The sequence below is a fragment of the Cimex lectularius genome, unplaced genomic scaffold (assembly GCF_000648675.2).
Source record: "Cimex lectularius strain Harlan isolate CLEC.00 unplaced genomic scaffold, Clec_2.1 scaffold288, whole genome shotgun sequence".
Taxonomy (NCBI): domain Eukaryota; kingdom Metazoa; phylum Arthropoda; class Insecta; order Hemiptera; family Cimicidae; genus Cimex; species Cimex lectularius.
In genome coordinates, this window is record NW_019392933.1 from 202,975 (window position 1) to 217,195 (window position 14,221).

At 35.2% G+C, this 14,221-nt stretch overlaps 1 protein-coding gene across 2 annotated transcripts in view; it reads left to right on the forward strand.

The window, feature by feature from the left end:
• The window catches only part of LOC106673246, a 74,082-nt gene that overhangs the window by 24,556 nt on the left and 35,305 nt on the right, over positions 1 to 14,221 (forward strand). For both annotated transcript variants that reach the window (XM_014405289.2, XM_024229390.1), the window contains exon 3: positions 2,372 to 2,419. In XM_014405289.2, coding sequence (XP_014260775.1) covers positions 2,372 to 2,419 — 48 coding nt within the window. The remainder of the gene's footprint in view (positions 1 to 2,371; positions 2,420 to 14,221) is intronic.

Genomic DNA, 14,221 nt, shown 5'->3' on the forward strand with positions numbered 1-14,221 from the left:
TTTACATTTATTGTTTAATTTTTTCCTAATTCAAACCGCGATGTTACTAGCTTGTAAAAATGAATATATAGCCTTGTAAATACTTTCTCTATCTTGCGCTAATAGTGACTTCCAATTGTACGGTTTCAGAACTTCTTGCATGGTATCCATCTTTTTGAACAAAGCTTCCCGTTGATATTCATACTCTGCACACGTGAAGACAATATGGTCGAAATCTTCTACCGTATCACAAGTGGGACAGTTAGGGGAGGGTCTGAGATTTATCTTATGGAGATACTGACCACAAATACCATGATTCGTTCGTAACCTGGTGATAGTAGAAAAATACTTTTTGCTACCCTCTGTACTATGGATGAACCAGGGCTTATGCCTAAGTATCGGAAACGTAGACCTATAATAATTACCTGTTCGGGCGCAGTCAAAGCTCTCTTGCCATCTGTTCCTATTTTTAATTAAAAACTTATTATAAGCATCATTTATAGGTAGCTTTATATCTAGTAAAGTAACTTCAGTAGTGGCCCGCTTAGCTAGTGCATCAACTATTTTATTGGGTACCACCCAATTTGTACAGTTACTTTCAATTTATTAAAAATTCTTATAGCTAACGTACAGAAGGTGGATGCACAAAAAGAATAAATGTAAACGAATGTTGTAATTATCGATCTACTAGACTATTCATTAAGCGTTTTATCGCCATTGTAAAACCAATAAACAAACATTTTTATTCTCCCATTAGGCGACAGATATAAGAAATGTTATTGAATTAGAATGAGTTGGGTCTGGTGAAATTATAGGGCCTTGTAGACGCCAATGTTCTGTCCCGTGAAAGAATGCTGCCCTGAAAAGGATTCGCTTTGACAAGAACGATCCGGACACCGTTCATTATCCCGGTGTAAACACATTTTTCAGTTTCAAAACGGTTTACAAATTATCTTGACTTTTTGGTTTTTGAACCTGTTTTGAATATTCTCTAATATCGTTAGTCGAGATATTGGAAAAAAACTCTACGCTAGTAATAAATAAATAATAATAATTGGCTCTGAGCGACACGCCATTAAAGATGTAGCATGAGATCAATTGCTCTCGTTGATTTCCTCTAAACGAAATGGGTACTTTCAACAAATTGAACACCTGCTTTTCTATGTGATTTTTTTTTCAAGCCAGCCATTGATTCTGGTTCTAGTAAAAAATTGTATCTTCAAAATCATGAAAACATTATACACACATAACTCACTTGCCATCTAGTATCAAGAATATTAATTTTGAGCATGATACATACTTCTATCTACATTTAATATAAAGATAGACAGAGGTACACAGGTTAGTCGAAAGATAGGTGACTGCAAATACTAGGCAAACAAAAGCGAAAAAGTGTGTCGCAGAAAGAGGGAGATGTATGTTATGGAAAAATAGATAGTTAAAGAGCGAGAGAGTGACAGAGTGGGAGGGAGCGAAAAAGCAACAGAAAGATTTATAGAAAGAGACAGAGGGTGAAAGAAAAAAGAGAGAGTGAGGAACAGAGAGAATTATAGAAAGAGGCAGAGGGGGAAAGAGAAAAGAGAGAGAGAGAGAGAGCAACATAGAGATTTATAGAAAGAGACAGATGGGGAAAGAGAGTGAGAGAGAGAGAGAGAGAGAAAGAGAGGGAGTGAGGGAGAGAGCAACGGAGAGATTTATAGAAAGCGACAGAGGGGGAAAGAGAAAAGAGAGAGAGAGAGAGAGAGAGAGAGAGAGAGCAACGGAGAAAATTATAGAACGAGACAGAGGGGGAAAGAGAAAAGAGAGAGAGCAACAGAAAGATTTATAGAAAGAGACAGATGGGGAAAGAGAGAGAGAGAGAGAGAGAGAGAGAGAGAGAGAGAGAGAGAGAGAGAGAGAGAGAGAGAGAGAGAGGATTGGTGGATGGGAAAACATATACTTATCTAAACATGTTCTAAAATTGAAACTTTCAGATAGTTTTCTTCTTTTAATGATCTGGTTTTAATTGATTATTATGTATATAAGGTTTTGGTTGAAATGAAAAAGCTAGCGTCACGAGCGAGATTCGAACCCCAATTCGTCTGGGAGTGGGGTACCAGTCCAGCTCGTGACACTAACTTTTTCATTTCAACCAAAACCTTACATAAAAAGATTAATTAATTGAAAGAAGTAATTTGGTCAATAGACCACTAAATATAATGGATTATGCATATAATACAATCTTCACCCACTCACAGAAAGAGTTCTGCTCAAAAGAATATTTACTTTGTTTTAACTTATCCCAGCTTACTATTTTATTACCATTTAAAATTGGAAGACTTCTTCGCTCTATTATAAATTCAGTGAATTAATTGGTTTCTTTTATTAATTTATGTTTTATTTGTTTTTACAGTTCACACCAACTACCAGTCCGAACCTGTTTCAGCAGATTCCTGGTCAGGTAAGACTACAACACGTGATAATGTGTTTTATTGTTTTTTTTATTTTTTCATCCAACAGAAAAAGCGAGCGCTTTGATCTATGATTGGAACAGATGGCCGTTTGAGAAATTGTGGTTGATTTATTTGTCACCCTAGCACGCTTTTTATTACGCTTTTTCGTCTTTGATATATGAATGACTACTCCACATATTTTTGGAGTTATGTTGTCCGTTGTTCTCACTTTATTGTGATGTCAGGGTGTTTTATAGGTGGGAATAATTTACCGTTTATTTTATGCAAATTATCACTATGTTGAAATAGCTGTCGTATTTCAAAGATGTCTATTTACTAAATAAATCAAACTTATATATTTGTAACATTTAATTAATCTAGCTTTCGTTGGTTTGAGCAAAGAGGAAATTTTTCATTTTGAACGCAGAATTTTTTTTTCAGTCACGTTTTCACAACCGCCCGTCTTACAAGTTTGTACAATAAATAAACAAACTCCTTGGAAATATTTCGTGGTCATTTTCCATCTGCCCTGTCCCTAGTTTGAACAGGGGCCAGCCCACGGATTCGTGTGGAACGCCGAATTAGTAGATTGCCCAAGTTGTTCACGAATAATAAATAATTCAACGGATAAATAAATTTTCGAAAGAGGGTGTGCGAGTGCAGAAAAACACGTGCTTCACACATTGCCACTTGTCTTTTGGTAAACACCACCGGCAATGGGACTTGTTCACACAAATAAACCTAAAAGTCATTTCCGTACTCACGTCTCATATTTCTCTTTTTTAATTTTCCTATTATTTATTCTAAACAACCAGCGGGAACTTACAACTATTCGTGTAGAAAGACCAGTTTTAAGAAGGAAATTGTAAATTTTGAAATGCTCACTGAAATACTTTTTCTTTTACTTGTTATGCAGATATTTCGTCATTTCTAGAGCACAAAACGTCTGAAGAGGAAGCTCCCGAAGCTTTGAAAATGCATTAAATGTGAACTTTTGGTTGTTTTCTTTGATGAGGTTCTTGAAACCTTGCAATACATTTGCTACTTATAAATCGGAAGGAAAACAAATTTTTCCTGAAATTTCAAATTTTCTCTTATTCACCTTAAAGGTTTATTGTTAAGAAAAAATGAGGAAGTACGCCAGTTTATGTCATTTTTACAATAATAAAAAATGCAGGGGACGTCGGTGGCCGCAACGGTATATAGCGTTAACATGGCTCTCATCACTGTAAGGTAAAGGTCCCGGGTTCGAATCCAGCGGCCCTGCATTCGAATCCGACATACTTACAAATGGGCTTTTCCAAAAACACCGGCACCCTGAGGGTTTACATACCCTCGTAAAAAATATAAATAAATAAAAAATGTAAACCACTTAGAGATTGCTTTGGTATGTAAAAGTACCTATTATCTTTTTTATAACATCAAACGTTTTATGCTATAGAAAAGCGTAAGAAACGTAAAATAACTGGCATTTTCATTTTCTTGCTTTTTAAAGGCGCCGAGAAAATAATCCACTTCTTTAAAAGATGAATGATGGGAGATGAAAAGTGGATTCTGTGTAACAATAAAGTCTGGTAGCGATCAAGGGGAAATTCAATACATCAGATTAACATCAAACGAATTTTAAAAAAATGGAGAGAAGAGGTAAAAAGGTCGAAGTAAAAACTGCATTGCAGTAACTTCAGAAGTTTCAAGGCTTGATAAAATTGCCTTTAGCCTACAAGTAAACCTGTATTGACATCTGGTTTTTTAAAAATATATATATTAAAAAAAAGGGATTCAATTCAGATAATGAAAAAACATGTAGTAAAACTGAAAAATTAGAAGTCAGAGCAGGATGATAAATTTTTCATATCTACTTTATCAACATACATGACGAATAGACGACATGACGAATGTTTCAAAAGTCTAGCTTAAATTATTCCAAAGATATGCATTTTTTAATAGTTGAAAAATATTTATTTTATAACGTCGAACATCAAAAAGATCGTTAAGTTAGGTTTTTATTTATTTATTATTGTTTTGTATCCTGTATTTACATTCGTACAACTTACTTTACGTACTACTTTCTTTCGATTTTTTCCCGGATTACACACGTCTTGAGAAACCAGCTTAGGGTGTCACTCTCGTTGCTGAGGGATTAGCGGGCGAGTTGGTCTCCGGATCAGTGTCCTTTAAGGTTAGAGGTTTAAGGGTTAGAGTGGAACTTAAGGAACCGAAAAAGGATTAAATTTCAACTTTGGGAATATTGAGGTAATTGAGGAGAGTGGGGTCAGAAACATAGTAGGAAGCTTGGAGAATCCTTCTGAAGACTTGTGATTAGAATGCTTGGATGGGTGGATATTGGAAGGCTTCATGGTAATCCACAGTTCTGCTCTGCATGTCCAAATTATTGTTTTGTAGTGTTGTTTGCAGTCATTTCTAATTTTGGTCTTCTTATTTTGTGTCCCGTTTAACGCAGGGATTCCACGTCATCTTGCTTTCCATTTTCCGATGTATTTCACTTATATGGATACTGGTTATATAATTAAATAAATATATTTATAATTAGATAAATTCTTTGTCGTTTAGTGTAAATAATAAAACGGCATCACATAGAGATAGAGATAAAAGAGGCGGCCACAATTCCTTCTGCACCTCGACCTGAATAGATATTGTTCTCCCTGTTTTTTGTTAACTCATTTGCCACCTTCAATTGTTAATCAGCCTCCATAGCTTTGCCAGCGGCTCCTTAGTGTAGGATCTTGCTTGCGGTTTTTCCTGTCTTCGTTGCAAGAACCTGCACCTACAGTGACCTTCACAGAAACATAAAATGTGTTCTGCGGTATCCTCCTCTTCCTGGCAATATCTGCTCAGTGTTTCTTCTGTCTGAACTCCTATTCCTGGTATATGCTTTCTTAAGTGGCAATGTCCTGTCGGTAGGCTGATGTATTTCGGCCTAGGTAGCCCTTTGCGCGCGGTATACGGTTCGATGTTCAGTGCGGACCCAACCACTCGGAATGGGCAAGCGGAGAGCGAGGTTCGTCTTGGGCCCTCGGGGCTGGGGCAGCCTCTACACCGACGCTGCGGCTGTAACACCCGTCAGTCGTATGCGGAAGTGCGTCAGCTCTCAACTTGAGAATCTATAATCCTAATCGGCTAGGTGCGGACGTTAGAGATCCTCATTGTCCTTTTAAGGACGACCGAGTATGCGGGAACCTCATGTCCTGTCAGAAGTCCGACCAGCATCAATAGTTCGACAGGGTAGTGTTGGAGGAAAAAGGAAAAAATGTAAAGAAAAATTGCACATACAGATGCATACATGCATACACCTTGCAGAATCAAAACTTTTGTAGTATCAAAGCTTAAGGATTTGTTCAAATATACATTTAAGCAGATTATGACATTATTCCCTCGTAATTATTTATTTAAATATTAGTTCTTTTATCTGCCATGTTGAAATCAACAGATAGTTCACGAAAAGGCTCAGCCCACTTTGCCCACCTACGCTTTGAAAACACACCAAAAAAAGTCGTACACGTCTGTACGTGCCGTAGATGTTAACTGCCCGAGGAAAAAGCCGGCTTATCTTTTTTAGAAAAAAATCCGTTGTAAAACGGATATATTCATCAAAAATTCATACATGGGGGGGAAAGTCGTATTCCGACCGAATGATTTTAATTCCTACAAACGAATGACAGCCTTCAAGATTGTGCCTTTGATAAAAGTATAAAGACGACCGAGGGGAAAAAAGAGACATTTAAAAACTCGTTTAGATTTGGGGATAATCTGTGGGATTTAACACCGACGTTCCGTTATTTTTCTTCTTGTTAATAAATTATTATTTAATAATATTTCTACGTTCTTTAATTTTTGGTCATTGTTGTCAAATAATAGTCAATGGTAATGATAACAGTTAAATCATTAGATTCTTTATTTTAAAGACCAAAGCGATCCTGACAACCCCTCTAAAATCCATTAAAGATTTCTCATTTATGAACGTTTGACCCAATAGCTATCGGCTGAAATTGAAAACTGCGATTTCTACATTTCGTAATAAAGACAGTCTGTTACGGGAAATCTATTAGGAAAGGACCGCGAGCACAAACGGATAAACGAAGAAGAGAACATGTTGGAAGAAAGCCGATGTCATAACATAAAATCGCCGTTCTTTAAATTGGCTATTATAAGATAGTAATAGTGCAATATTATTCGATGTCCTCTCCTTTCCGAGTTGGGAGACGGCTTTCGACAGTAATATCCCAGATCGGAAGAAGTAAACGGACACACTGGCATCCCGGTTACGTCAAAAAGCAATCTGTTTTTCAATTGTGTCCGGGAGATGGGTTTGCCGATGTGGGGGAGAAAAGGAAAGACAATGTGGCAATAGTCAACCACAACCGCAATATCCCCTGTGATCCTATAGGATTTAACTAGAGGTCTGTCGCGAAAGAAAAATTATTTATAAACACATCTTCATATTATGAAAAAAAGAGAAAAGAATATTGCATAAAATATTCAAGGTTGCCATTGAACTAATCAAAGCTAAAAAGATACAAAAGAAGAACCCGATGTACATACGCTCAATGCAGTAAGTGAATCCTATCGAAAAACTTATTAAATTAATTATAGGATGAAGTTATAGTTTTATTAAATATTTAAGAGAACAATTTTTTCTCTACTTTTTAAAAATTAAACTTACATCACCTGTTTTTTTAAATTAATTGCAATAACATTATGAAAACTATGTAGGGTTCCAATCTTCGTAGAGGTCATTAGACAGGTGAAAAAAAAGACTAAATGCTGGGTTCACCCGGCTTCGGCACCTTATAATGCCATCATCAGAGCCTATTTTATTATAAATTCAAATAAATACACAGTAACATACAATTAACAGTTAATGTAATAAAATGATATACATACTTTCCCAAGGATGAAGAAAACGATTAACATGGAAAACTATTGTACAAGGGTTTTGGGTTTAAGGTTATGGAGCACATGGCCAGCATAATACCCCGTAGCCTCCGGTTGGACTGTATTGTTTTACTTTACTATAAATTATTGTTTTCACTGTCAAATAATAAATATTGTATATTAATAATTACTTATAATTTTTTGTAGATGTCTGTTTTCATTGTCAAAAATGTATTATGCTGGCCATATGCTCCATAACCTTAAACCCAAAACATTTGTACAATAGTTTTACATGTTAATCGTTTTCTTCATCCTTGGAAAAATATGCATAGCATTTTATTACATTAACTGTTAATTGTATGTTACTGTGTATTTATTTGAATTTGTAATAAAATAGGCCCTGATGATGGCACTGCAAGGTTCGGAAAGCTCGGTGAACCCAGCATTTAGTCTTCTTTTTTTCACCTGTCTAATGACCTTTACGAAGATTGGAACCCTACATAGATTATCTGCAGGTCGATCAACGAACATCATTTTATGAAAACTGTATATACTAGCTGTAACTGTATATACTATAATATACCAGTACATAATTCTTAAACTTTAAGGTTTATACTCTCGAAGTATTGACACGATTGTCAAAGATTAAAGGGCAATATTAAGAAAATGCGCTGTGACGAATGAAAACTCAAGATCGAACAAAACTAAAAATGAAGCCATATTATTTAAGCAAAACACCTGACATAATTGTAAATAATCCTCAAAGTAATTGGGCTAAAGATTTATAAAATATTTTTAATTTTAAACCTTCGCCTAGCTTTCGGAACTTTATTGTACCTTCTTCAGGGCTCTACAAAAGGATATATTATACATTTTTAATTTTGGCCAATCAATATACTTAAGAACATGACACACATTTTTGTACTTACTGATATTTAGACAGAAGTAAATAAAGCTAGGCGAAGATTTAAAAATAAAAATATTTTATTTGACCACATCCCTGATAACTAAGTGAACATTGTCTGCATAAGCTGGTCGATAAATCTACAAAACATTAAAGATTCATGTTCATGTGACGCAAATAAATTCGCGCAAAATGTTATTCAAAGCTGGTATGCCCTGAGGATCAGTTTTAAGATCCACCATTTTTGACATTTTTATCGTGTAAAGTTAAATTTTGTACTTGTCCAGTTGATTTCAGAGTTGACCTTTTCAATAAAGTTATCAAAGCAGGTGACCCACAGGGATTAATTCTAGCGCTCACTTTATTTAATTTGTGTACAAGGGTAAAATCTAAAATATATCTGAGCTTATTCGTTTTCGTGTATGAGACTTATTTAACAATGTTTCTTTACAGAATCTGTAACAGTCAAATACGCACAATAAAACGGTTGAGTATCCACCAAGGATAAATTCTAAGGCCAGCCTTGTTTAATCGTTTTATCAGCGACGTTTGTAAAATCAGAAACTCAAATTGCTTGTATATTATGTAATATATGTATTGTATATATATGACAAAATTTCATAAAGCCCTTTAAAAGATTTGTCACTATTAAATAAATACCCACAAGAAAGCTGACGTACTAGTGTCTTCAAAGGGTTATTTCAAAAATTAATTAAAAATTAAAAATTATGGTGAAAATATTTCACCTCGTAAACCTCAGCAATCCTTTTTATTAGGCACCCAATTAATTAAAAAATTTGAATTAAAAAAATTCAATAAAAGGTTAGATCGTCCTCTTTGTATATGCTGCAAGTTTTCTAAGACCTTTTTTTCTGAATTGACAGAATTTTCCATGAACAAAACTTGTAGTCTCCCAAGGTTCATTTCAAAGTGTCAGGTAGTTTTAAATTTCTATCAGTGACACCTGTACAATTAAAGTCTGAAACTCCTGTGTTTGTATTTGAGACTGTTTTAATAAAGTCTTTTCACAGAATTGTCACAATCAAGTAGGCACAATAAATTTATTTAACCTGATGTCTCCCAAGGGTCATTTCTAAGGCTCACGATGCCTCAAACTTCTACCAACTGTAACAATTAAAACTTGATCTTGGCCTATTTGTGGAATGATATTGTATGATTTACCAATATAATTCAATTGTTTAAACTTAAATTAAATGAAAAAAAATAATACATAGAAAGTTATACTGCGAAAATTTGAAAAAATTCCTAAATAATAAGGTATACACCCGTGTGGGTTCCGGGGCAGAATAGGCCCACGGTTTCTCTGCCTGTCGTATGAGGCGACTAAAAGAGCCTTTTCCTCACCGTTATCCCAGTGAGGAGAAGCGACCATCCCTCTCCCCATAATGTCCACTCCTCGTCACTCCCTAACACATCCCTTTTCCCAACATCCCCTTTCCCAACCTGGTCGTAGGTATAAAAGACTAAGGGAAGGCACCCTGACAAAAACCACCGATGGAAAATAGAAATGGAGTAAACATTACGGTGCAGGGGGGAAGGTCCCCAGTGCCGGCGGCCGACAGGGGTGCGCGAGCAGGCCCCGGGGCGTCGTCATCAAGCTACTGCAATGCCACGGGTGTTGAACACTTGGCCCCCGTGACACATAATGTTACAAGNAAAAAAAAAAAAAAAAAAAAAAAAAAAAAAAAAAAAAAAAAAAAAAAATAAGGTATAATAATAGGCCACTAGTACAAAAATTTTGAAATGCGAATATTTGACGGTTTACCTACGTGGACATGATTGGCCTATATTCAGCATATCAAGCATAAATGTAACTGGATTAAATGTCAAAAGTTGTACCAGCTGTAAGAATTAAAACATGATCTTGGCCTGTTTGTGGAATGATATTATTATGGTTTACCATTATAATTCGACAATTGTTTAAACTTACATTTAATGAAAAAATTAATACATAGAAAGTTGGCATTTTTAATTTTTTTCTTATGCTCCCAAAATTTGAAAAAGTGCCTGCATAACAAGGCACAATAAAAGGCAAACAGTACAAAAATTTTGATATGCGGATATTTGACGGTTTACCTACGTCGATAAGATTGGAATGCATTATGCATATCAAGCATAAATGTAATTGGATTAAATGTCAAAAGTCGTACCAGATGAAAAAATTAAAACTTGATCTTGGCCTATGAGTGGAATGATATTATTATGGCTTACCAATATAATTCGACAAACGTTTAAACTTAAATTTAAAGAAAAAATTAATACATAGAAAGTTGGCATTTTTAATTTTTTCTTATGCTCCCAAAATTTGAAAAAGTGCCTGCATAACGTGGCATATAATAAAAGGCAAACAGTGCAAAAATTTTGATATGCGGATATTAGACGCTTTACCTACGGGGAAAAGATTGGAATATTAAGCATATCAAGCATAAATGTAAAACTGGATTAAATGTCAAAAGTTGTACCAGGTGAAAAAATATATATAAATTATGAATGCCTTTATCTATTTTTATTATATTATTTAGTGCAATTGTCAATATTATTATTACATAAACAAATAAATTTACCCTATCCAGTGGAATATTAATGTGTATGTGTGGGTGCAAGAGATAGTTGCTTTTGGAATCGATTTGGTAATTGTTCGATTATTAAGCTTCATAATTATCAATTTTTTACATTTTATTAATTTCAATTATGTGATAGATGGTGAATTTGCTTTCAGGAGAGTTGCAAATATTTTATAAAGTGAAGTGCTGATTTAATGCGATGAGGTCGAGGATGAGGCTGTCCTTTTTTTCCAACCGACGGCGGGAGCGGATCTCTTTGAATATTTCAAAACTAGAGGCAATTTGGGTTACCAAGCGACGGGTCCGGGACGTTCACTCTTCGCTAATCTCCACGCCTTCCCTTACTTTAATGGGCATATAACAACCGTTAAAGAGAAATTATATTTGTTTAGATTTTCCGAGGCGGAGATTGATACGGATCGAATGGCGGTGTCGAAAGCCGACCCGTTTACAGAATCAATATAGAAAGGTGGATAAAAAAAAATAGTCATCCTCGAAATCGCTTCTCGACGACACGTCGCCGGCCGGATCGAAAAGGGCGGAGGACTTTTTCAACGGAACGTTCCCTCAGTCGACCGACTCGTGTGAAGAAAATAAAGAGGCAGTCGTCTGTGACGGTCGGCCCTGTTGGTCACACCGGCTGCCGTTTCCGGCTCAGAGTGAACCACGGTACAACATCGCTTGAAAAACTAAAACCTCATCATACCTCTGTGAACCGCAAGCCGTGTTCGGAAACCCGAAGGGCATATATCCGTTGGCAAAAACGATCCCCACAAATCTTTCTTCCTGTGCTCTTCGGGGACAATTAAAGAGAGTTTAAGCCCACCATCACGCCCGGAGATACGTGTCAAACTGTTATAAAAAAAATAATAACATGTACGTGTCCGTTTTTATGTTTCTTTACTCTCTACCCTATGTTGTTGAACAAATGCTGCACCTTCTGCAATGATTCATTTAATATTATGCATTACATTGCCAACCTACTATTTGTGATATATGTTGTTGAGGTTTTCAAGATGAAATATTTTTACCTCCTTTTAAATAATACACGGTCAAACCACTGAAGATGATCATAAACCGAAACATGACAGACAAATCGATCTAGAATAAGCAGAGTTGGATAAAGCAAAGATATTGGGTGTCTAATAAAAAAGATTTTTGTGGTTTTCGAGGTGAAATATTTTTACGTCCTTTCATCCAAGTCTTCTACTGTAAACAGTATAAAAGGACAAGATTAACAAAATAACACACAGCCAAACCACTGAAGATCATATACCGAAACATGACAGACAAATCAACCTACAATAGGCAGAGTTGGATAAATCAAAAATATTGGGTGTCTAATAAAAAGGATTGCTGAGGTTTACTAGGTGAAACATTTTCACCATCCTTTAAAAAACACACAGCCAAACCACAGAAGATGATCATATACCGAAACATGACAGACAAATCAATCTAGAATAGGCAGAGTTGGATAAAGCAAAAATATTGGTTTTCTAATAAAAACGATTGCTGAGGTTTACTAGGTGAAATATTTTCACCATCCTTTAAAAAACACACAGCCAAACCACAGAAGATGATCATACACCGAAACATGACAGACAAATCAATCTAGAATAGGCAGAGTTGGATAAAGCAAAAATATTGGTTTTCTAATAAAAACGATTGCTGAGGTTTACTAGGTGAAACATTTTCACCATCCTTTAAAAAACACACAGCCAAACCACAGAAGATGATCATACACCGAAACATGACAGACAAATCAACCTACAATTGGCAGAGTTGGATAAAGGAAAAATATTGGGTGTCTAATAAAAAGGATTGCTGAGGTTTACTAGGTGAAATATTTGCACCATCCTTTAAAAAACACACAGCCAAAACACAGAAGATGATCGTACACCGAAACATAACAGACAAATCAATCTAGAATAGGCAGAGTTGAATAAACAAAGGTATTAAGCGTCCAATAAAAAGAATTGTCTGTCGGTTTCGGCACTCGGCATCTATGGCAGTTGATCTGAGTTATAAACAGGGTGAGTCAACGTACTGAATCCTTCGACTAGTGTAAATTTAATTTGTTTTAAATGCGAACAATATTCAAGAAAGTTCTTTTTGATGATGGTAAACCGACGAAAAACATCTAAAAGATCAATCTAGTGAAAGAATACGCAAACCTGGATTATCAGAGACGGATTATCTTTTGTCAGAAAGAAAGTTTTTATAAATGAAACAGAATTATTTGAACTTAAAACAAGATTTTATTAGAAGATAAGAACATTTATTTATCATACGCATTTCGACATTTCAACTGTAGAAATTGATGAGGGTATTATGAGTAAAGAGCTTGTCAGACTGAGAAAATAGGCAAATCTGGATGAACAAGAGACGTCTATTCCTTGCTAGAAGGAAAAAATATCGAGAAAAAAAAACCTTATAAATTAAACATAATTATTTGAAATTAAGTTTTAATTGAATATATCTAATAAAAGTATGTGACCGTCAGACATCTGTAGCAGTTGATTAGGGTTATAAGCAGAGTGTGCGGCAAGGTCTCCCTTCCATTAATACGAATTTCGCTTATGACAAATGCAGATGTTATTGAAAAAAATTTCCTGTTTTCACTTTTATCCGTTTTTATCTCTCACAGTAAAGTTGGTGACATGACAATAAGCATCAGACTGACCAAACTAGCAAGAAAATACGCCGGCCTGGATGATCAGGACGACCATCTTTGATAAAAGATAAAAAGTCCTTATAAATGCTACAGAATGATTTTAAGTTAAAACTGATTTTATTTGATTCAATTGATTTAATTGCTCCAGTGTCTAACAGAAAAATGTGACTGTCAGGCGCGCCGGAATTCCTTCAGGAAATCTCAGGGTTAAAATCAGGACGGGGCCAGATACCTACTTCCAATAATACAAAGACTGATATTGATATATTTTGTTTTGAGCCCAGCTTTTATCCCTGATCAGCCATTAAACATAGTGCAATAGTTTGCTAGACCAAATTGAATGAAGGCAGACAAAGTGAAGTATGGAAACATCAATGATAGTGTGCCTTTCGAATTTTTCTTTTTATGTTTAAATTTACCTTCAATTTTTAAAATCCTTTTATATGTAAGGACTGCACTTAAATTATGTTTAAAAAAATTAAAACCTATTATGAAACAGCTTTTCGTATGAATTAATTACATACAATAATAGGCAGACAACACTTTTGGCACCCTCAGACGCAAAACATGCAGACAACTTTATGTAAATACGGAATTTTGTAAATAAAAAAACAAACTTCTTGATTTCGATTTGTTGGAAACAGACGTAATGAAAGATTAAAAGCTAAAAGCAAGAGTTCATAAACTGTTGATAAACAGTGATTTCTAGACATCAATCTGGACTCAAATGCAAGTAAAGTCAGAAAAATTCATT